Source organism: Mya arenaria, chromosome 8, assembly GCF_026914265.1.
Source record: "Mya arenaria isolate MELC-2E11 chromosome 8, ASM2691426v1".
Taxonomy (NCBI): Eukaryota; Metazoa; Mollusca; class Bivalvia; order Myida; family Myidae; genus Mya; species Mya arenaria.
The window spans coordinates 59,427,245-59,450,328 of record NC_069129.1 but is presented as its reverse complement, the minus strand read 5'-3'; the positions used below and the strand labels follow the sequence as shown (position 1 = coordinate 59,450,328).

At 35.8% G+C, this 23,084-nt stretch overlaps 1 protein-coding gene across 1 annotated transcript; it reads right to left on the bottom strand.

The window, feature by feature from the left end:
• Positions 1–522: 522 nt before the first annotated feature.
• LOC128244400 (uncharacterized) lies at positions 523–18,143 on the bottom strand. The gene is made up of 10 exons (XM_052962409.1): positions 17,696–18,143; positions 16,754–16,912; positions 9,975–10,106; positions 8,599–8,655; positions 8,214–8,389; positions 7,964–8,090; positions 7,611–7,883; positions 4,027–4,092; positions 2,373–2,579; positions 523–614 (listed from the first exon to the last, which is right to left on the bottom strand). Exons 1-10 carry the CDS (start codon positions 18,141–18,143, stop codon positions 523–525), a joined length of 1,737 nt encoding a protein of 578 aa, XP_052818369.1.
• Positions 18,144–23,084: the final 4,941 nt, after the last annotated feature.

Below are 23,084 nucleotides of genomic sequence, written 5' to 3'. Positions count from 1 at the left end.
TACTAAAGTTTTAGCAAATTGTGCTTTTTAATGATGAAATATGTGTCATATTTTCATGGCATCCTTTCTACTTTAAACATATTAATTATCAAACATCTATATGAAATAACACGAGCATTTGAGGAAGATAACTACTGTATTCACAATTCAGCTGCTGTACTATTACTTGTTGTCTTTATTTATACAATTAAGTTTCTTAAAACAAGGCGTTGTGATATAGTTTCCGACAAATGTTATATTGCGCATGTGTAATATCAACAAAATACGTCATCATTATCTGAAATCGAAAACAATATAGAGCATGACACACGCTGATCAAGATGTTTAACAAGTAAGTGATCGCCTTAAACCAAGACATCATAAGTAAAGTACCCGTTTAAAATATTGTACACGCCTTTTAAAAACAGTAAAATGAACTAAATATTAACAAAAGAGTAATTCAAAAGTATCGTGCGTTGATGTTTAATTGTAGAGAATTTCCTTTTCCTCAGATTGACGGCATGAACTTTCCCTAAACAGGAATCATTTCTTAAAGATTGAGTTAAAATAATTATTGAAAATATCTTTTTGGTCGAAAATCGTTCCTTCAATCTTCATTTCAACAAAGTGAGCATCTGGAAAAAACAAGAGGATCATATTTACAATTGTATTATTGCTCTCATTAACAAGATTGTTCTTTAAAGGTTTACGTCCGTATGATGATCTAACAACTTAAACACACGTTAATTGATCACTCATACTTCATTATATATTAGTTTTAATCCAAATCATAATACAATATTTATGCAAAAAGCTACAGAAACAAACTCAGTAGCAAAAAGTTTACAATACTCAAACGTTATTCTAACACGATTTGTTTCTTTACGCACAAAAAGCTCTAGAAAAAGTAATGAAATGTAAACTCCAATAAACCAAACATTTTCTCAATAATGCCTTATCTTTATTTGCAATTGCCCTGTTCATTGTACTGTAAGACTCATTTAATACAGATTGAAAGACACATTCTTATTAATAGTTTATACACATTTAAATGGTTCTGATTTGCTTTGTTTTTGATTTGTTTCTTTAAACCGTTACCTATGTAATTCTAGTTTTGTAAAAATGTTATAGTGGTTAGGTACTCTTTTTTTTGCCCGGAAAAGGAGGTGTTTTTTCTTGAATATCTTGATAAATACTGAGTATTTTTATATGATATTTTATGTGGTGAAAGTTAGGCCCCTGAACTAGAAATGAGTATGGTAAAATGTTTGATGTTAGCTTGATTGAAGTATATATTCACGTGCTAAAGATACTCAGTAAAATATATTGAAATGATAGTGTATCCTCGAACATTTTAGAAAATTGTAATAATTAAAAACAAATATTAAAATTGTTAATCATGGACAACATTATATGTTATGATTTCTATTTTCTAATGAATTAAACAAGCACTTTTTAAACTAGTATTGTTTGGTGGTATATCTCCCATTTAGTTAAGAGTAGACAATACCCCACTGAAAGAAATAGGGTGCAACCTTATCAAGAGAATGTCAAATTGCTCCGTTTTACCACAAATATGTGAATCTAATAACGAGCATGGCCCAACCCGTGACACTGACAGTGGAAATGGCCAGGACCTCAATCCCGATTATTCTATGTATATCCATGAATAATTACGACAGCAACACATATTCATGTTACGCCCTCATCACGCGTTTTGTACGACCTAGTACAGCTCAGTTGCAGTAGCTGTATGGTAATGAGTAGTCTTAGTTTATTCAGTATTTTGGGATATTGTTGAGACATATTAAAAGCGCTGAGGTTCGAATTCCCTTCAGTTAATATTTAAAAAGAGGTTTGGTCACGTTCTCCTACGGATCCCACAGGAATCCCTCAGGAAATCGTGACAGTGATAACTATCTGTCCTTTATTGATTCTCCATTCAATAAATGTTGGTGGAAAATGGTTTTAAAATACAACAATACTTCATACAGACTTAATCATGTTGGAGCAATATGTTCAAAAATTGTGAATCTGAAAGACATGCATTAATTGTCAATATGAAATACACCAAAGTTATTTCGTGTATTTCTGTCACCTTGTTCTGTTCCTTGTTGTGGCCGTATTAACACCTCTGATTCAAAGAAGACAGTTGAATTGTCACGAAACCGTTTCTAATACACGACTATCTTAAACGCAATTTTAACAATTGCGAGTTGCCCCAAGGGTTGAAAGATGTCTACAATTTGACTGTATTATTAGAGAATTGACCCGCGTAAGCAATCACAATTTTCTTTACACAGCGATGTGATGTTAGATTTAAACATCCCATTTTGCTTTACGAATAAATTGACGTATTGGATACTTTACATGAAACAAGGGCGTGTTATTACCTTCTGTAGTTGCATGGAGTTTCATTTTGAAATCGTACGTGCCAGCATTCAGTCGTTCCCGTACATCTTTTCGCTGTAATAGATCGATCAAGACATCGCCGATGCTGCCATCCTCACATTTGTCTTTTAGATTTGTAAGAGAGTGCTCCTCCGTAAGTTTCAAGATCATTACAAGCGATCCTTCATTCGTGTGAATTGTTTCAATTCCTGACAAAAATGGTAGTGTTTATTGTTGTATTCACATTATTGTACTGTAATAGGACGTTAAGAACAAGAATGGAATTAAAATTTACTGTCTAACACTTTTCTTACGTGTCCTTCGGTCGAATAAATGAATTGATAAGTATCTTGATTAAATATGTTTACACCACAAAATTAAAGAGCATCCGGGATTTTTCTGCGAAGGGTATATATCAATTATCTTAAAGTTTTCTACATAGAGTGGCGTCTTTGTAAGACTTGTCACAATTCGTTATTGAATATAAACTTTTATTCAAAGAGGTCAGGGAACGTTTACGTATTCGAGTCTTTGGCCAGCTGACTAAAATGTATTTCCTGCACGAGTTGGATAAAAGTGGGTATTATGTGATAACGAATGTCAAAATATTTTCATCAAACGCTTTTTCCTAGAGAAATAGCAAACAAAATAACAATTTAAAACGAACTACATATCCGATCGATTTCATTCTGATTATAATAAGAATGAATACTAAAATGAGATCTAGTTTGTGATTATTTTAACATAAACACTTTACTGTTAACTTTTGAATAAGTTGTGTCTCATCTTTTTATATGTCGTCATACTTTATGGGGTTTTTTTTTCATTACGTTATTTCCTGTTTAAATACGTAAAATAACTTCTTTGTAAATGCGTGTATGAATTCAAGGGGAAAAATCACGTTTACTTTCTACCATTAAGACAGAAACTTAACTTCATTATTCAAGTTCATCTTATTAGCAAAACAAAATAAGAATTAAACGTATAACCAATTAAAACATTATAAATAAACAGTATTTGGTTCCATTTCTTTAGCTAGACATAAGGAGTAAATAAATGGTGGGACAAATGTAAGGTTTTACGCATATAACCAGTTTAAACCCATTTAAACACGTGTCACTGTGAACGTGTGTTTCTCTGGCCGTTCCAATGCGGTATCCAATCGGGTATTTATAAGCTATTTCGATGAATGTTTTGTTTGTTTGCAGTGCTTGTACGTTTGTGTATCTAGTTCATCGTCGTTTGAGCCTTTAAATTGCGTTCAATAAGGTTAAAGTGCATGTTTTTACTACTGGGCTTATCCATGTAATTTTAATGATATCATTGATATGTTTATAATTTTAGTTGTACAGTCAAATTGAAAAATAAGTAAGTATTGTTTGGTAATTTTGAAACACGTATTCTTTTTTCAAGACAGCCTCTCCATGAACATATTTCTACGTAGATTTTAAATAAAGTTTTTCTTCAGTCGTATTTATGAAAACAAGAAAATTATGAGATCTGATTCTGTATTTATGACAATATACTTTGGTTGCTTACATTTTAAAACATTATCAACAAAAACTTTAATGTTCGCAGATTATTAAAAAATGCACAGTTTTGGTTCTGAATGTTTAAATAAAAAACAAATCAAAACATTTCTTTGTGCGTACTTACCGATTGTTTGTAACGACGGTGGAGTAGAAGGCTCGTCAATGATGACATCAGTGATTCTGCTATTATCTTAAAAGAAAATAGGGTACACAAATAAAAGGGTATATTTGAACTTTTGACTGTCCCTGTAGGTTTCAGTATAATATAAAATGTATTATTACTAATACGAATGTTGTTACAAGATCACGTCCACTAATAAACGATACACATTGTCGTATTCGTATATTAGGGCAGTTGGCCATTGACTGGTACAAATACAAATGTGCAATGGATCTCAAAAGCAGACCTTCTGGATACCACAACATTTAGAAGTCCATTTAAGACATACACCTGTATCATCTTATTGAGTCAATAACTCCATGACTGATTTTAAACAGATATTGGCGATGGAATTCTTACCGAGTTATTCATATAAAACAACTGAAGCCTACACCAGACGGCATCATCTCTACATATCTGATTGGGTACCCTTAGCTAACGTAAAATACCCTAGTATGGTTTGAAAACTTACTTTTATATGGAACATCGGCTTATATAAAACAAAGTTCTAATCTCAAACAGTTAGGATTGTAATGAACATAATACTTTGTGGATTAACTCCGAGTTCTACCTGATGATACCTGCTAAACAAATATATTCCATATAACTTGTTTAAAACAACATGCTTGAATACGCTTTAACAACTTGAGAAACTTAAAAGTAAAACTTAAAAGTTTGAGATTTCAAGTAAAAACAAGCAAGTTATAAATGTTTGCCTTTTAAGTTAGTCTTATAGCAAAATAAGTAAAAAAAAATACAATTCTTTCTTGAAACCTGATGCATGTATAGATAAGGTCAAACTGACCATTTATTTTCTTACTAATACTTTGCCCTCAAAGAGATTCAGAACAGTTTTCTGTTAGTTAATAGTTAAAACAGACCGAGTTTACGTGTTATCCCCACTTAATGCACATACAGAGTCAGGGCGGTTCCCCGACTACTTGTTTATACTGAATCAGTGCGGAATCCCACAATATTGTACATACCGAGTCAGGGCGGTATCCCGATTATTGTATATACCGAATCGGGGCGGTTATCCCCACTATTCATACATACCGAGTCAGGACTGTATCCTCACTATTTATACATACCTAGTCAGGGCGGCATCCCCAACATTTGTTCATACCGAGTCAAGGTAATATCCCCACTATTTATACATCCCGAGTCAGGGCGGCATCCCTAACATTTGTACATCCCCACTATCTATACATTTTGACTCATTGCGGTATTCTCTATATTTTGCATACCGGGTCAGGGCGGTATCCCGACTATGTGTACGTTCCAAGTCAGGGCGGTATCCCTACTTTGTATACATGCCGAGTCAGGGCGGTTTCCAACTATTTATACATCGTGATTCAAGGCAGTATTCCCACAATTTTAACATTGCGAATCAGGGTAGTTTCCCAACAAGTCATACATACCAGGTCATGGCGGTATTTTAACTGTTTGTTTATACCAAGGCATGGCGGTATCCCCACAACTTGTACATACCGAGTCAGAGCGGTATCCCAACTATTATCTTTCCTCCAGAGTTAGGCCGGTATACCCACTATTTATTCTTACCAAGTCAGGGTGGTATGCCCACTATTCATACATACCGAGACAAAGCGGTATCCCTCGTATTTATACGTCCCAAGTCAGGGCGGTATCCCCACTATTTTTACATACCCAGTCAGAGCGGTAGGCCCGCTATTTGTATATCCCGGGTCAAGGCTGTATCCCCAGAATATATACGTCCCGAGTCAGGACGGTATCCCCACTATTTTCACATCCCGAGTCAGGGCGGTATCCCCACATTTTTTACATCCCGAGTAAGGTCGGTATACCCACTATTTATACATTCCGAGTCATGGCGGTATCCCCACTATTTATTAATACCTAGTCAGGGTGGCATCCCCACTATTTTTACATTCAGAGTCAAGGCGATAACCCCACTATTTGTACAAACCGAGTCAAAGCGGTATCCCCACTTATTATACATCCCGAGTCAGCGCGGTATCCCAACAATTCATACTTCCCGAGTCAAGCCGGTATACCAACTTTTTAAAAATCCCGAGTCAGTGCTGTATTCTTACTTTAAATTATTCGTACTTTTAATTCATTCTGAATCAGTGAAGTATCCCCACTATATTTACAAACCGGGTCAAGAAGGAATCTCAACTATTTATAAATACCGAGTCAAGGTGGTATGCCCACAATTGTTACATCCCGAGTCAGGGCGTTATCCCCGCTATTTGTACATCCCGAGTCAGGGCGTTATCCCCGCTATTTGTACATCCCGAGTCAGGGCGTTATCCCCGCTATTTGTACATCCCGAGTCAGGCGTTATCCCCGCTATTTGTACATCCCGAGTCAGGCGTTATCCCCGCTATTTGTACATCCCGAGTCAGGCGTTATCCCCGCTATTTGTACATCCCGAGTCAGGCGTAATCCCCGCTATTTGTACATCCCGAGTCAGGGCGTTATGCCCGCTATTTGTACATCCCAAGTCAGGCGTTATCCCCGCTATTTGTACATCCCGAGTCAGGGCGTTATTCCCGCTATTTGTACATCCCGAGTCAGGGCGTTATCCCCGCTATTTGTACATCCCGAGTCAGGGCGTTATTCCCGCTATTTGTACATCCCGAGTCAGGCGTTATCCCCGCTATTTGTACATCCCGAGTCAGGGCGTTATTCCCGCTATTTGTACATCCCGAGTCAGGCGTTATCCCCGCTATTTGTACATCCCGAGTCAGGGCGTTATGCCCGCTATTTGTACATCCCGAGTCAGGCGTTATCCCCGCTATTTGTAAATCCCGAGTCAGGGCGTTATGCCCGCTATTTGTACATCCCGAGTCAGGCGTTATCCCCGCCATTTGTACATCCCGAGTCAGGCTTATCCCCGCTATTTGAACATCCCAAGTCAGGCGTTATCCCCGCTATTTGTAAATCCCGAGTCAGGGCGTTATGCCCGCTATTTGTACATCCCGAGTCAGGCGTTATCCCCGCCATTTGTACATCCCGAGTCAGGCTTATCCCCGCTATTTGAACATCCCGAGTCAGGCGTTATCCCCGCTATTTGTACATCCCGAGTCGAGGCGTTATCCCCGCTATTTGTACATCCCGAATCAGGGCGTTATGCCCGCTATTTTTACATCCCGAGTCAGGGCGTTATCCCCGCTATTTGTACATCCCGAGTCAGGCGTTATTCCCGCTATTTGTACATCCCGAGTCAGGGCGTTATCCCCGCTATTTGTACATCCCGAGTCAGGGCGTTATCCCCGCGTTGTATTGGCGTTAATGAAATATTAATGTGTCATATTGTTTCAAATGAGAGGCTGATCTACTTAAACAGTTAAGCTACCTTCCCCCATTCTAACGCGAAAACCCAATAAAACACGATAGCGATTTTCACTTCTGGCACTTAGCTGTAATTTTCATTGTATTATTGATAATGGCAGTTCATATTATGACGTTCGTCTTTTGTGATTTAGTGTTTTGCTTTTCTTAGAGCGTTGTCGCTCTTTGGATGTATAAAATATGTCCTAACAGATGGTTAATTTGTTTACCTCGCTGTGCGTTTCCATTAATGAAAATGCCATTTGTATCGCAAATGCATTTGAAGGCATCAAATACGTTTTCCTGGCATTTACGAAATGTTTCAAAAAACATGGAACTTCTATTGTATTCTTCTATGTCTGAATGTTCTTTGTAGCTGAAGAAGAGTCTTGAAAACAAGTGGTCATTTAAAATGTCAACTTCAACACTATGAAAGCAGACGTTTGGCAGCCTTTCTTCACTGATGTGGTACTGATTCCTCTCCGTTTGCAAATCTTCAAATGCTAAAACAAAACGGATAAACTTAGAATTATAAAGAAAATATTGTTTGCAACATTTGACAAAGGACTAAAGCTGTGCCTACCTTTCATTTTCTCTCTAGTAACTAATAATTGCTCCACTTCATTCGTAAATCGAATACCATCCCTTCCTTCTGTTTGCAATGCATTTAAAAACTCGTTTTCTATCTGTTGTTTACCGGAGCGGAGAACCTTAAACATGTGAAAATTGCAAACTTGAGTCCTTAAATGTTATAACAAATCCGAAACAACATTTTTTTCAAGGTGATTCATGGTATGAATTATTTGTTTATAAAATCGTAAAAATAAACAAACCATTTTAAGAAAATGTCCAACATATTGTGGTCGTGTTTGGCAATTCAGTTGTAGATACTCCAAATGACGCGCAGATAAACAGTACTGTGCAACATTTCGGGCCACGGATTCTGTCATCTCTTCTTTTAACCAGGCGTATTTCTGAACAAGTTTGACTGTAAAGCGTCGCCGTGCATCTTCATCAACAAAGAAGTATTTAAATTATATACCATCATCCATTGTTGCCATATTTTAGAGAGGCAATTTATATATAAAATTCTTGATCGTAATTGATACAAATAAACGAGTTAATTACAAACAAATTAATGCTGAAATAAAAATAACCAAGGCATGGAAATGTCACAAGTTATGGTATTCTTTCATGTTAAAATTTAAGTCTTCCTACCTGGCATTGCTTTATAAATTGCCCCAAAGTCATGACCTTCACGGTCTGGCAACCTGCCTAAAATGGAAGATAATGACTAGGCGAGACCTTGTTTTTTTTCCAATTGAACATTTTCAATGGTAGGGCAGTTGCAAATTTATTTATCATGTATAAGAAATATAATGGTTCGACCTTGACCCCTGTCCTTTGTAAAGGTTCATTAAAGGTCTAATATGTTAAAAAGTAATATCAAGCCGTGGTTCGTAAAACCTGTCCAATGAGTGCGCAATGTTGAATAACATTGGCTGATGCTTTCTATAGTTTTACTGTTTATATCATCCAAATATAACGATAGTTCCAATGCGATACAATACCGTTGTATATACAGAAAACATATTCAATAAATGACGAAATATTCACAAGGTTTTATTAATGCTATTCTTAATTATGACATAGCCAAAGTTGTATAATGGAAAAACATATATACTCAAAAGAACAAAGTACTTTCCTTATGTTTTTAATTTCGTTCAAATTTGCAAATTTAGTGCTCAGTGGTTGAGCATCCGCTACATGTGCGGAAGCGTTCGGTTTCGACCCCGGGCCGTGACAAACAGAAATATGTTTGTAGTAGGTATCAGTAGCTTCCTAGCCGGGCACCTAGCATTGTCAGTAGGTAGAACTACAACATTTGTACTCAGGACAGTTCATTGGTGCTTACACTTAGCTTGTTAAGGTACCAAATGGTTAATCGAAGCTCGGGTATCGCACGTAGATATCCTTGTATTTCATGTTTATTCTTTTCCAGTCATTCATGGCGATTTACAACATTTTAGGTCAAGATAGTGTTATGTCAGTGTTAATGCATTATGCAGCCATTAGACGGGCATATCTTCATAGAATTTTCCAAACAAACCGAGTCACAGAGTGCAAGGAGTAGAATACCGAAATCTGCCTATGTACCTAGTGGTTTTGATAGACAATTTCCAATTCCCTATGTTTCATAATTGTCATCAACAAATAAAGATATCCTACATTTTGTTTTACCTAGCAACATGCTGCCACAACGCTATAAAATCTGAGTAGTGTAAATGAGTGTTGAACATTTTATTAACTTTTGTTAGAATGAGGCAAAAAAGCAGCCACCAATGAAAATACGTGCATCTTGAAAGTGTGTGATTTAGTTACCAACAACAACAGCAATAAGTTAGTTAATAGTTAACTATGCCAAACTTTCACAATATCGACATTTATACTATCACGCTATAGAACTCACGAAATCATGTCCATATTTTAAATGAACATTTTCAACACCTTAACTGAATGTGAAAGCAAAAAAGTAGTATCGAAACTTCGAATAAAAACTAAAAGGAAACAGCTAACTTCTTAGCAACACTTACCGATACGGAAATAAGTAATCTTTTTTTCTACTTGTTGTCTACTTGTTTGAATTTCGTCTGAAAAATCTTGCTCAAGGTGAAATAAACGGTCGGCAAATTGTGATTCCATTCTAGAGCGGTTGCTTTCACATTCTGAAAAAAATGTTACAAAATAGATTTATCGCAGTTCTTTTATGTTAAGATTCGTGTTACGAACATAAAAAAGAAGGAAACAAGTCTGTTCTGTTTAAAAGTGTATTCCATAATAAAAGCAAATAATGTTTGTAAGAGTTTTGGTTCTGCAACCAAAAGTTAAGCCATTGGTCGGTCAACAACTTTTTAGAAAAATGTCTGTTAACGAACAATATACACATACATGTATATATATATATATATATAAGTTTGAAACATATCGAAAATATTTGCTAAATTCAGTGTTGCATTTTATTTCATGAGTGGCAAAAAATATAGTTGTCTACAATCACGATCGAAATACAGGTAATATTTATCACAGAAATCAACAAATTTTCAATTTATTTTATGCTTAATTAAAAAAGGTATTTTAATTAAGTTGTTCAGATATCCTTTCTTTTAATTATTCCTTTGCTACACGGTTATCCTTGGGACGCTCCTTACGCAAACTTTCGATCGTTGATGACGTAGGTTCTGGATTACTACGATGGCTCGTCGAAAAAGTGTTTTTTATAGTCTATCAATTTAACGTCTTACAGTGCAAACATATTTCATACTTTCAATTTGAATGCTCTTTTATTAATGTTTTTATGTACATGATAATAACTGTTAGTGCACAAACAAATTTTAAGTGGAACAGAGCATTTATACATTGACCACATTGCCGAGGTCAACATTTACTGAGATCGAAAGTGTAAAAAAATGTGGATATAACTTTGATATTTCAAGAAGTGTAAGAGGTAGATTCAGGATATATTGTTTCATGGCACATGGATATACGATCAACCTCACTGTTGGTGATCAGTCTTATTCGTTTGTCGTTTCCAAGATGGGATGAATACCAGGCTTAGTTGTACACATGACATGTGGCGAGATATTTTAATCAACCTGTCAGTTGCATTCGGTATTTCTCGGCCATTTTCGACCGAAAACAAACTCGGAGATACGCCAGTGCATGAATAGAAGTAGTTCGAATGAAGTATTTTAGCTTTTTTATTTGTATATCTAGGTTGAAATTGATTGCCAGTGCATTATTGCAAACATAATTAAGATTCCCAAGAGTTCAGTCATTCAGTGTATCTGCTTCATTGAAATAACTACGCGAACTACTTGCAGCGTAGTTAAAGTGAACAAATTACTGACATTGTAAACCTTCAATATACATCGGAGGTTATTTTCAATAGAAATGGGCCGAGGAGATCCGAATGTGTCAATTGTTGTTGCAATATTCGAATTACAAGTTCGTATAACAAAGTCGCACAAAAAATAAAATGAAATACATGTACAAACATGAAATTTATGTTCGAATATCTTTTTTAGTCTAAAGTTTTGTACGGAAACAAATTTAACATCTAGCTTTAACGAAAAGTTTGAAAAATGGGATTGCCAATTCCCTAAAAACCGGTTAGTTGTGTTCATTTCCAAACGCATCTTTATCCGATCATATGCCAAATTTTTTTGGAGATCTTATTTAATTTTTAACGTAATTTACAGGTTTAAAAGTAAAGTATTTAGTTTTAACCAAAAAGGAAGTTACTTAATTTGATTTCAAATAGTGTTCTAAAATTTGATATTTTCATTCCTGAGTTTTTAGTGCAATAATTTTCACTGCCTTTCTTCACTGATAAAACTTAATATCTTACCGAATAGCATTTAAAAAATGAGGATATATTTTGCACAAGTGTCACAGTACATAGAAGCCGTTTATAGCCAAAATATAGCTTTTTTCTAGAGTCACGAGTGAAATAAAATACCCTTATAATCTTATACTGAAATCAACAATGATTCTGTTTCTTTTACGCCCTTTTTCGGTTTTTATTGGTATTTCAATTAAAGCAAGATATAAATATCCTCTTTTTAAAAAGAGAGCTTGCTACGCTGGGGACGTCCCTCGCACACAGTTTTGGTCGCTGATGACATTGCTGTCATTTCAATACCGGCTCGTGGAGAAATAGTTCTCCAAGATTGTTTTTAAAGTATTTTGATAGTGTTTAAGTGCAACATTTTATGGACATTCATCATAGATTAATCAAGGCATCTATGTAACAAATATGAACAGTTAATGCCCAAGTAAATTCTTAAATTCGACCGGGCATGAAAACACGATTTAATTACACTGGTCGCTATTTACGAAATGAACAATGGTAAGGTTGAACATGTAAGTGAAACAAATATTAACTAACATTTGATTAAAAACAACTTTCAAAGTTTTAGAGTTTGTTTTATGATACATGGGTGTTCTATCACCACTCCCTGTCAGCGATCAATCTTCCAGATAAAGAGTAAAGACCACTTTTAGTGGTTGTCACTTTTCAGGCGAGGTGGAGTAAAAACAAATGTATTCGTTAATTAGTGTTTTGTTGTAATTGTTTTTTAAATTATTCCTTTGTATTTGTTTGCGAGCTATTATTTCTTCTCTTAATGATAAACATTACAATGTGTATGTGATGTTCAAACTTGACAGGTGTATATTTTGGCAAACTCCTGAAATTGTACGGTCACGATTGGGCAAAATATAACGTTAGATCTGGTGATAAAGTTGAATATCAAATGACATAGATTTTAACTACAACGATTACTGTTAGATAAAGAGTTAGGTGGCAAACTAAAACATATAGGTATCCCAAGGTTTAATATTTACACCTTAACTTCCATTCCTTAAATGAACTGCCTTTCCGCAATCGCGTTCATCAATCGATGAACGCAACATCTTCGGATATGTTCGGATCGCAATTCATCGCATAACAATAAACATGAAAACTATTGGTCTTGTTATTGTTTTTGTTGTGTCAGCATCTCCCGTAAAATATAAATCAACATTTTAGAAAGTGCTTAGTTATTATATTTTAAACGTTTTGTTGCCAAAAGTGTTTCAATTTTACATTTAAAAGTAATTTTAAATGGTTGATCTTTTCCCGCGTTATTGTGACGTCATTTGAAAAAAAATGTTTCCGGTAGCAGTCGGGTCGTCCTATTTACAGAATGGGTAAGAAAAGATCACTGAAAGGTAATCCGATATAAAATGAAGTATTGTTATAACGTTTCTTGAATAAAATAATGAACTATTGGTGTAAATATAAGGAATGAATTGCGGGGTTGATGTCATTATCGGGGTTTATGAACGCAATTCGGCGGGTCAAAGTACGCGTGGAGTCCTTCGGACTCCACACACTTAGACCAGCCCAATTGCGTTCATACCCCGATAATGACATCAATCCCGCAATTCATTCCTTAAATGAATGAATGATGGGCAACGTTTGAAAAAAAAAAACATTTGTAGACGAAAAACACTTCAAAGTGCGAAACTGATTGATTGTTCTGGAAGGTAATATATGATTCAAAAAAAGTGATAGACGATTTTGAGTTAATTTTCTTTAAACGTTTATAGAACGGATGATGATAATACAACCCTTTATAAAAAAAAATAAAAATTATAATTTTAGAAATCAATAATATAAATAATAATATTGGTGGTGTCTTAAAAACTATTGTTGTTCCAGTTAAATTGAGTTAGCAACAATATTATTTAACATAAAAAAGCGTTAAGTAAAATAAATAACCTACAAGAAACCTGCAACACTCAAAAAAATTAAATTCAACACAAAAACAGAGGTATTAAAATACTAAACCTAAAATTTGTAGTAGACTGAATAATGTTTCGCTATAGTAAATATTCGTTGATTGAATTAATGTTTACATAACGCTAGTCAATTTATTTCAGAAAAAATTATTGTCCAAGAATATAAGTTAAGGTCGTCTCTCCATTAAAATTACCAACAAAACAAAACATTTGAGGGGACTAGGTTCCTAAAATTGATTTGTGTGTTTCTTGGAAATAATTTGCTACTCTTTAAATATGCCGTTTATCCCGCAATGTATATCATATCGTTTCATGTAAATGCCGAATTTGTTGTGCATGTTTGTTCTGCTCATCTGTGTTTCAGTAATGCGTTTGTTTTGTTGCTGTTCTGTGTTTCTGTATTGTGTATGTTTGTGTTGCTGTTCTATGTTTCTGTATTGTGTATGTTTGTGTTGCTGTAATGTGATTCTGCATTGAGAATGTTTGTGTTTCTGGTCTGTGTTTCTTTATTGTGTATGTTTGTGCTGCTGTTCCGTGTTTCTGTATTGTGTTTGTTTGTGTTGCCGGTCTGTGTTTCTGTATTGAGCATGTTTGTGTTGTTGTTCCGTGTTTCTGTATTGTGTATGTTTGTGTTGTTGTTCCGTGTTTCTGTATTGTGTATGTTTGTGTTGTTGTTCCGTGTTTCTGTATTGTGTATGATTGTGTTGTTGTTCTGTGTTTCTGTATTGTGTTTGTATGTGCTGTTGTTCCGTGAGTCTGTATTGTGCATGTATGTGCTGCTGTTCTTTGTTTCTGTATTGTACATGTTGTGCTGCTGTTCTGTGTTTCTGTATTGTGCATGCATGTGCTGTTGTTCTGTGGGTCAGTATTGTGCATGTTTGTGTTGTTGTTCTGTGTTTCTGTATTGTGCATGTATGGGCTAATGTTCTGTGTTTCTGTATTGTACATGTATGGGCTAATGTTCTGTGTTTCTGCGTTGTGTATGATTGATCTGCTGTTCCTTGTGTCTGTATTGTGCATGTATGTGCTGCTGTTCTGTGTTTCTGTATTGTGCATGTATGTGCTGCTGTTCTGTATTTCTGTATTGTGCATGTATGTGCTGCTGTTCTGTGTTTCTGTATTGTGTATGTTTGTGTTGCTGTTCCTTGTGTCTGTATTGTGCATGTATGTGCTGCTGTTATGTGTTTCTGTATTGTGCATGTTGTGCTGCTGTTCTGTGTTTCTGTATTGTGCATGTATGTGCTGCTGTTCTGTGTTTCTGTATTGTGTATGTTTGTGTTGCTGTTCCTTGTGTCTGTATTGTGCATGTATGTGCTGCTGTTCTGTGTTTCTGTATTGTGCATGTTGTGGTGCTGTTCTGTGTTTCTGTATTGTGCATGTATGTGCTGCTGTTCTGTGTTTCTGTATTGTGTATGTATGTGCTGCTGTTCCTTGTGTCTGTATTGTGCATATATGTGCTGCTGTTGTGTGTTTCCATATTGCGTTTTTTGTGTTGCTGCTCTTTGTTTTAGTAATGTGCATGTTTGCGCCGCTGTTCCGTGTGACTGTATTATGCATGTATGTGTTGTTTTTCGGTGTTTCTGTATTCTGTATGTTTGTGATGCTTTTCTGTGTTTCTGTATTGTGCATGTTTGTGCTGATATTCTATGTTTCTGTATTATGCATGTATGTGCTGATGTTCTGTGTTTCTTTATTGTGCATGTATGTGCTGCTGTTCTGTGTTTCTATATTACGTTTTTTGTGTTGCTGTTCTTTGTTTCTGTAGTGTGCATATTTGTGCTGCTGTTCTGTTTATTTGAATTCTGCATGTATGTGCTGATGTTCTGTGTTTCTGTATTGTGCATGTATGTGTAAATAGTCTGTGTTTCTGTATTGTGCATGTATGTGTTGCTGTTCTGTGTTTCTGCATTATGCATGTTAGTGTTGCTGTTCTGTGTGTCTGTATTGTGCATGTATGTGCCGCTGTTCTGTGTTTCTGTATTGTGCATGTTTGTGTTACTGTTATGTGTTTCTGTATAGTGTATGCTTGTGCTGCTGTTCCGTGTGTCTATATTTTGCATGTATGTGCTGCTGTTCTGTGTTCCTTTATTGTGTATGTTGGTGCTGGTGTTCTGTATTTCTGCATTGTGCATGTTTGTGCTGCTTTCTGTATTTCTGTATTGGATATGTTTGTGCTGATGTTCTGTGTTTCTGCATTGTGCATGTTTGTGCTGATGTTCTGTGTTTCTGTATTGTGTATGTTTGTTTTGCTGTTCTGTGTTTCGGTATTGTGTATGTTTGTGCTGCTGTTCCGTGTGTCTGTATTGTGCATGAATGTGCTGCTGTTCTGTGTTTCTGTATCACACAACAGGCCGTGTGAGACGAGCCTTTAAATGAGCCCAACTTATTCTAATAGTTTTCGCACACTCTCCACAGCAGCCTTTTTTTTAACAATTTATTGATTTTGTAATAATCCACTATCGTTCAATTCCATTAGATAAGGAAATATTGAACAATCGTTTAGAAGAAAAAAATGCAGATGTACAGATTGTGTCTGCGAATTAAACTATGCAGAACTAAAGGAAAATCATTCATTTGCCTAAGTATCTATTACAATAAATTCTATGATAAGGGTTATTCCAAATTCAATTTACAAGTGACATGTCAATAACAATAAAATTTTGTATGTTTGCATTAAATTGAAATATGTGTGGTAGCCATGGATGTCATGCACAATTCGGTATTGTATAGCAGATAAAGCAAAGAATATTGGGCATTTTCGCAGTTACTTTAAACATTATATATTTTACAACGATTGTGAAGGAAGCTATGATAGCTTATACTAAGTCACTCTCGTTGGCACGATGTTGCGTGAGAGTTTGGTCTTGGGTTGTGGGGGAAACCGGAGTACCCGGAGAAAACTCACTTGTCCGGCTTGGTGACGCCTTGGTGAGAAGCGAGTGCGCTAACCACTGCGCTAACCGGACAACCGATGACTTCCGTAAACTTGCATTGCAATTTCATGTCTTTTTTGGATGGCTGAACTAACCTGAATGTGTATCAATTCCGCTGACGGGTATTGCTCGATCTTGGCCCCATGTATTATCGAGTTCTCGACGTTGATCATCTAATCTGTCATAAATCGTTGATTGTGCGTTTCTGTTATCCTCGCCACTTCTTTCATCGTCGATATCTGTAGATATTGCAGCTAGGATGCATATAAAATAAGTACAATGAAGACCGGATTGAACCTAAAAACATAGGTCCAACAATGTTATTACTGTTATAGTAGTTTTTACTTTATAATTCTCATTTCGTTTGCCATTCATAATTTATGAAGAATTCTTAATTTTAATTTGATATTCAGAGTGGTTTGACGACATAGCTAAATGGAGTCTTGTCAATAACGTATTTAAAGCATCACGGTATTCACACTCCGAATCCAATGTAGAGTGGAGTAAAAATGTGTTTATTTGTGAATGTATTTTAAGGTATTGTTACACTTTGCCCCTAAGAACTCATATCATACAAGTTATTACTGTCATTAACATATTTATATATTGACCTCGGTTAGGTAGAACAAAACCAGTCTAAGGCGAACTTGTATGGACGAAGGGAAAAACAAACACGTTGATTGAATCAAAAAAGGTCATTATTTAAAATGCCATAAATGTCACGCACGATTTCTGCATATTTCATGAGTTTGGCAGTTTCGAATGGAAATTTGGCTGTGTAAACAGCAGTGAAACGGAGGAAAGCTGTAGTCCAAGTGACAATAGAGGTTATTTTTCGGGAGCGTGTTGATGACTGAAAGAGATGATGGATATGTTGTCTAATTGTAAAGTGTATTGAGGAGTTGACAGAGAAGTGGTGGATGGCAAAAGAGATGAGAGAACAATAAAACGGTCTGCCCAAATGTCTTTACTTGTTGATTTTGGGAATTGGGTAAGGATATGTGTACTAATAGGCTCTGTAAATTTAACGCCGTTACCTGGCAACACATTTGCGGAATGGGTCGGAAGAGAGTGTGGAATGTCCTGTGGGTTATCCGATGAAACGTTCAGTGGGTTGTGGAGGCCATGGCTAGGCACGGAAGATTGTCCTGGGATAGCAAAGTTGTCCAGCAATGACCGTTGTGTAACACTCGCGGTTTGATAATGAGGTTGGTGGAGTCGAAGTTCAGAGTCGGAGTCAACAGGAGGAGCTGTAGCAGTGAACGGTAAGTCAGTGGGATCGGCAACGGTGTCCATTTGGGGGATAAGTGTGAGATTGGGTCCGTTATCGTCAGACCGCTGAAGAGTCGGAGTTGGAACAGCCGTTCGTTTCCTTGATTTTCCCTGTTTGGATTGTGTGGGATGGTCGGTTGGGCCCAAGAGAAGTGAAGTCACCAACGGGGCTGGTCCTGGACTCCTCGTGGTCGAGTCACTGTGGCGCAGCATGTAGAAGTAGGGGTGGAATTGGCCCGTTTACGTTTCTTTGTGGGCTTAATCTGAAAATACGCCCTTTAAGATGTAATATAAAAAACAATGATAGCTGTGCAATGAAATTAAAAATACGGTATAATACACCTAAGTGAAGAAATGATAAGATTACTTCAAACGTATTCAGGTTAAGCAGTAACGCGATCATCAAAAGGTACTTTTATTATACATACTTACTTATAATAAATATAATATATTTTATTAGTATTCTATGACAAAGAAAAAGAATCACAACAGACACAGGAAAAGCCTCGCATGTAAACTAAACCATATGCGAACGTAACGTGGCATGGAAACAGACCATACCAAGCAAAATAAGTGGTTATGCATCGCATGACAACTAAGCCATATGCGAGCAAAACGTAGACTTGGATAAGGAGCTATGCAAAAAGGGGTAAAAGCATCACATGAAAACTAAACCTTATGTGAGTCTACCATACCGTCAAAAGAAAGACATAGTTATATATGTGCACATAAACTAACCATGTGCATTCGAGACAAGCAAAGATACAGAAAAGTATGAAAATTTGCAGAAGAACTAAGCCATATGCATATATATAAAGAAATTGTTCGCGATGATGTGAAGATGTAATGGTGGAAATCACCGCAAAGAACGAGCCCAGTTGGGCAGAATAAAGTCCAAGTAACAACTAAAAAGGTGCGCAATTGACAAATTGTACCAACGTTAACAAATAAAACGTACCAACAAGCAAGATACGTATCTGGTATATCAATGAGTGATGGACTTTCGCAGGGCAGCGTCCACAACAGCTCTGATATTGCTTACAAGGCGAAGCTAACCGTCATTATACAGATGAAAGCAGTCCGGGGCAAAATTCCGGTGTTTACATTCAGGCGACCAGAAGTCCTTCAACCGCCATAAATAGGAACGGCGGTTTCTGTTCTGATGAAGCCCGTCCAGCAGCAGCAGCATGTTAAGTTCGTCAACTCTCGCATTGAACCAATGTTTATCGACTGGAAATCTGGTATGCACGCTACATGGTTGTCTGTGAAGCGTCTGTACTTTAAGGGTAAGTTTAACAACAATAACGTGTCCACTAAGTCAGTAAGGCTCGATGCAACAGTCAATGGGGACACATCGTTGGAATATACGTCGTTTGTTCCTATGACAAGAACGATAATATCCGGTCCGAAATCCGAAACTGCGTCCAAATGATGACGTAACGTGGACACAGTAGCACCAGGAAAGCCTGTATACTGAATCAGTGGAGAACCTTGTAAGCCCAACTAAAACTGCAACGTGCTCGACTGACGAATGAAACCCCGAAGATAAGTATTTTATAATTTTATGAGATGTGCGCCGCCATCTTGCATCTCAAATCACAAAGGAATCGCGAGAGCGTGCGAGAGCGCTGCTGTGTTAGAGAAATTGTTCTACAATGTCCACTTTGCACTCGAAATAACACCTGTTTTAAGGTCGCCGCCCTGGTATCATTAGTTCATATAACAAATAAACTACTATAAAAGTCACAAAGGAATAACTTTGAATTCCTTGAATTACTGTACAAATAATCAAAAATCAATAAAGCCTGGCGAGGCAATCGCCCACGCCGAAAAAATATCTGAGAATGGCTAAGAACAATGTCATTGGCTTAGGCGTGTCACGTGGTCAAAAGATTGGTTAAAAAATAACAATGCTAAGAAAATACCCTAACGGTTAAAAGGTGACACCCAACTAATTGTTTACTTGTTCAAGTTTATAAATGATTTTATATCTTTCCATAAAGTTTCTTATATCAAAAAGAAATTGTTTATACTGAAACTAATGAATAGTTCATATATAAAGAGAGATAACTTTCTTTGCTAAAATACATTTCCTATAGTAATGGTAAGTCCCTTTGATCGCATCTCCGATAATAATATTTTAGACAATTTTCAGTCTGCCAAAAATGTTGTCCAATTGTCTCTGTTATATAAATGAGTATTGCTACAACAGCAATTGCATTATAACCGCTAAACAATACGGTATGCATATGCTACAGCCCATAAAGAAGTATTCAATAGTACATTTGTTGCGTCTGTTTTTAAATAATCTTAAACCACACAGGATGTCTGACCAAAAACGTTTAATAATACACCACACTAAAAGAAACGCCAGTTTATCCTTCTGTAAAATATACATTTTTTATGGCGATTTTGTTAGAGCCGCGACGCATGTCTCATCTGTTGATTATTGTGTTGCCTTATACGTAGTGAGCTAATGGCGTGGCGGGCAGCACAAGGGTTGCATGATAGCTGTAGGCAGCAAAAGTCTGTCAATAATACTATTTTATTTAATCCTGTTTGACAATGCATTGACTTTGCATGTTCATTAATCCTGTTTGTTAAAATGTCCTTACACTATATAGTTAAGTACGAATTGGCCCATGGAACAAATGTGCTTTTAAAACTCGCAACAATACTGATCATCAATTAATATCACATTTCATTGAATTCAAACCATAACAATAGAATAGTTTTATTAACGATTTATTAACGCCAGTCGATCTGATATATTTATTAACGTGTCGTATATTACTTATTCGTTCGGGTTATATTGAAACTATTCCTGGTCCACAAAAAGATGAAGATTGGTGTCTTTCCATTCAACATCAAAAATTAAGAGGGATTAAAAATAAATTAAAATATATTAAAGACAATTTCTTAGATCACGATTTTTTTATGCTTTACATAGACAAAGTTAGATAATAATATAATATCTCAGAAGATTGTTTAAAAATAAAAGGTTATACCTATATGATGAGAAAAGACTTTACCAACCATTCAAGTGGCTTCCTAGTTTATGTTACATCGAACTTACGCCCTAAGAGATTACTTGATTTAGCGAGATTATTACCTGAATCGCTGTGGATTGAGATCAATGACTCGAACACTTGTTACTTACTTTGCACTGTTTATAGACCCCCTCATTATACAATAGATTTCTGAGACAAACTCAAGGTCTGTTTAGAACAGGCGTTAGAATATAACGATAAAAATCGTTAAATAACATAACAAACTGCATTTACGAACCGACCAGAGTCCACGCACGTGCTCAAACATTAATCTATCCAGTCAACATTACAAACAATGCATTAGTTCTTGATTCAGGTGTCTTTAAAATAAATTCGGATGTAAGTGACCTTTATAGCACTAACATATTTACAAAAATCAACCTACCAAACTCATTGCCTTACCAGCAATAAATATGGAGATATAATAGAGCGGATTTTGATAAATTGAATAAATAAATCAGAAATACAGATTGGTCATTTATTAACAACGAAATTATTAACAACTGGTGTTTAATCTTTTCACATAAACTTGTCGAACTTTGAACAAAATGTATAACATTCGAATTTGTAACAATAAGACCAAACGATAAACCACGGTACAACACAGATATTCGACGTACAAGTCGCCAACGTGATTACAGACATAAACAAAAGGCAATACATTCGGATAAACAACTTGATTGGCAAACATTTAAGCACTAAGGGAACAAAGTTAATAATATGAAAAACTATGCTAAGCAAACGTTTAATTGTAGCCTTGAAACATCTTTAAATGACTTAAGCACAATAGATCATAAAGAGTATTGGAAGACTGTAAAACTTTTAGCCAAAAACAACTCGCAACAAACAGATGTCATTCCTCCTTTGAAAACAGCCAATGGTAATGTTGCTTCTTCTGATGAAGAAAAGGCAAGTTCGCTTAAGGATTTCTTCGTTTCGATAATAAAAGTTGACGATTCAAATGTCACTCTCCCCTTGTTTACTTATAAATCACCCTCACAGTTATCTGACTATGTAATTATAGAACAGGATGTTTCTGATGATTTAGAAAACCTAAATGTTAGCAATGGCGAAAGTAGCCCCAAAACGATGGAAACAACATCAAAAACGATATGTCAACCCATGTGTTTATAATTTAACATGTGGCAAATTGTCTTTGATTGAAAGAAAATATCCCGAGTATTGTATTTGAAAATGCTTATGTAATGCCTCTTTTAAAGAACCTTCAAGCTATTGAATAATCTCCTTATTATCCTGTGTTGTTAAAGTCATGGAAATTTCTATGTTTAAAAATATTTATAACCATCTTAATGGTAATGACTTCATATTTAAAAAACAATCTGGCTTTTTACCAGGTCATTAGACTCAGTATCAGCTAGTTGATATTTATAACCGAATTTGTAAAGCATTTGATGACGAAGAATCCACATGTATTGTATTTTGGGACATATCCAAGGCATTTGACGGAGTGTGGTAGACAGGTCTCATTTTTAAACTAAAGCAATATGGTATAAATTGAAATTTATTAGATTGGCTTATTGATAACTTAAAAGGCCGAAGTCAAAAGGTTTTCGTAAAATCATCTTTTTCAGAATCAAGACTATTAGGAGGTTATGTCCCTCAAGGATCCGTGTTAGGGCCTTTTCTTATCTACATGTATGTAAATAACAAAGCTGATTCTCTACTGAGCAACCACATAAACTTATTTCTTTTTTACCTCTTGCCATGACTTTAGAGCGTCAGTTTAATTGATATTACCTTTAATATCGCCATCTTCAAACATCACAAAATTATGTCCTGCTGTAAAGAAATATTCAACTCACCAACGACGTGTCTTCGTAAACCTATGTCCTGTCGTTTTGATTTCGAATGGAAGAGAATCATACACAAACTACTTTTTCTGTCCATCGAGGACTATGAATACCCCATATGTATTGGGTTTACAATCATCAATATGATGATATGTTCTTTTAAGATCGTCTGTAAAAAAATATAAACATGGCTTAAATAAACATTCAGCAACCTTCCTTTATACCTTCAATGTTTCCCTTGGATCAATGTGTCTACTTTCAACAAATATTGGATTATTTCTCTCTCCAAACGC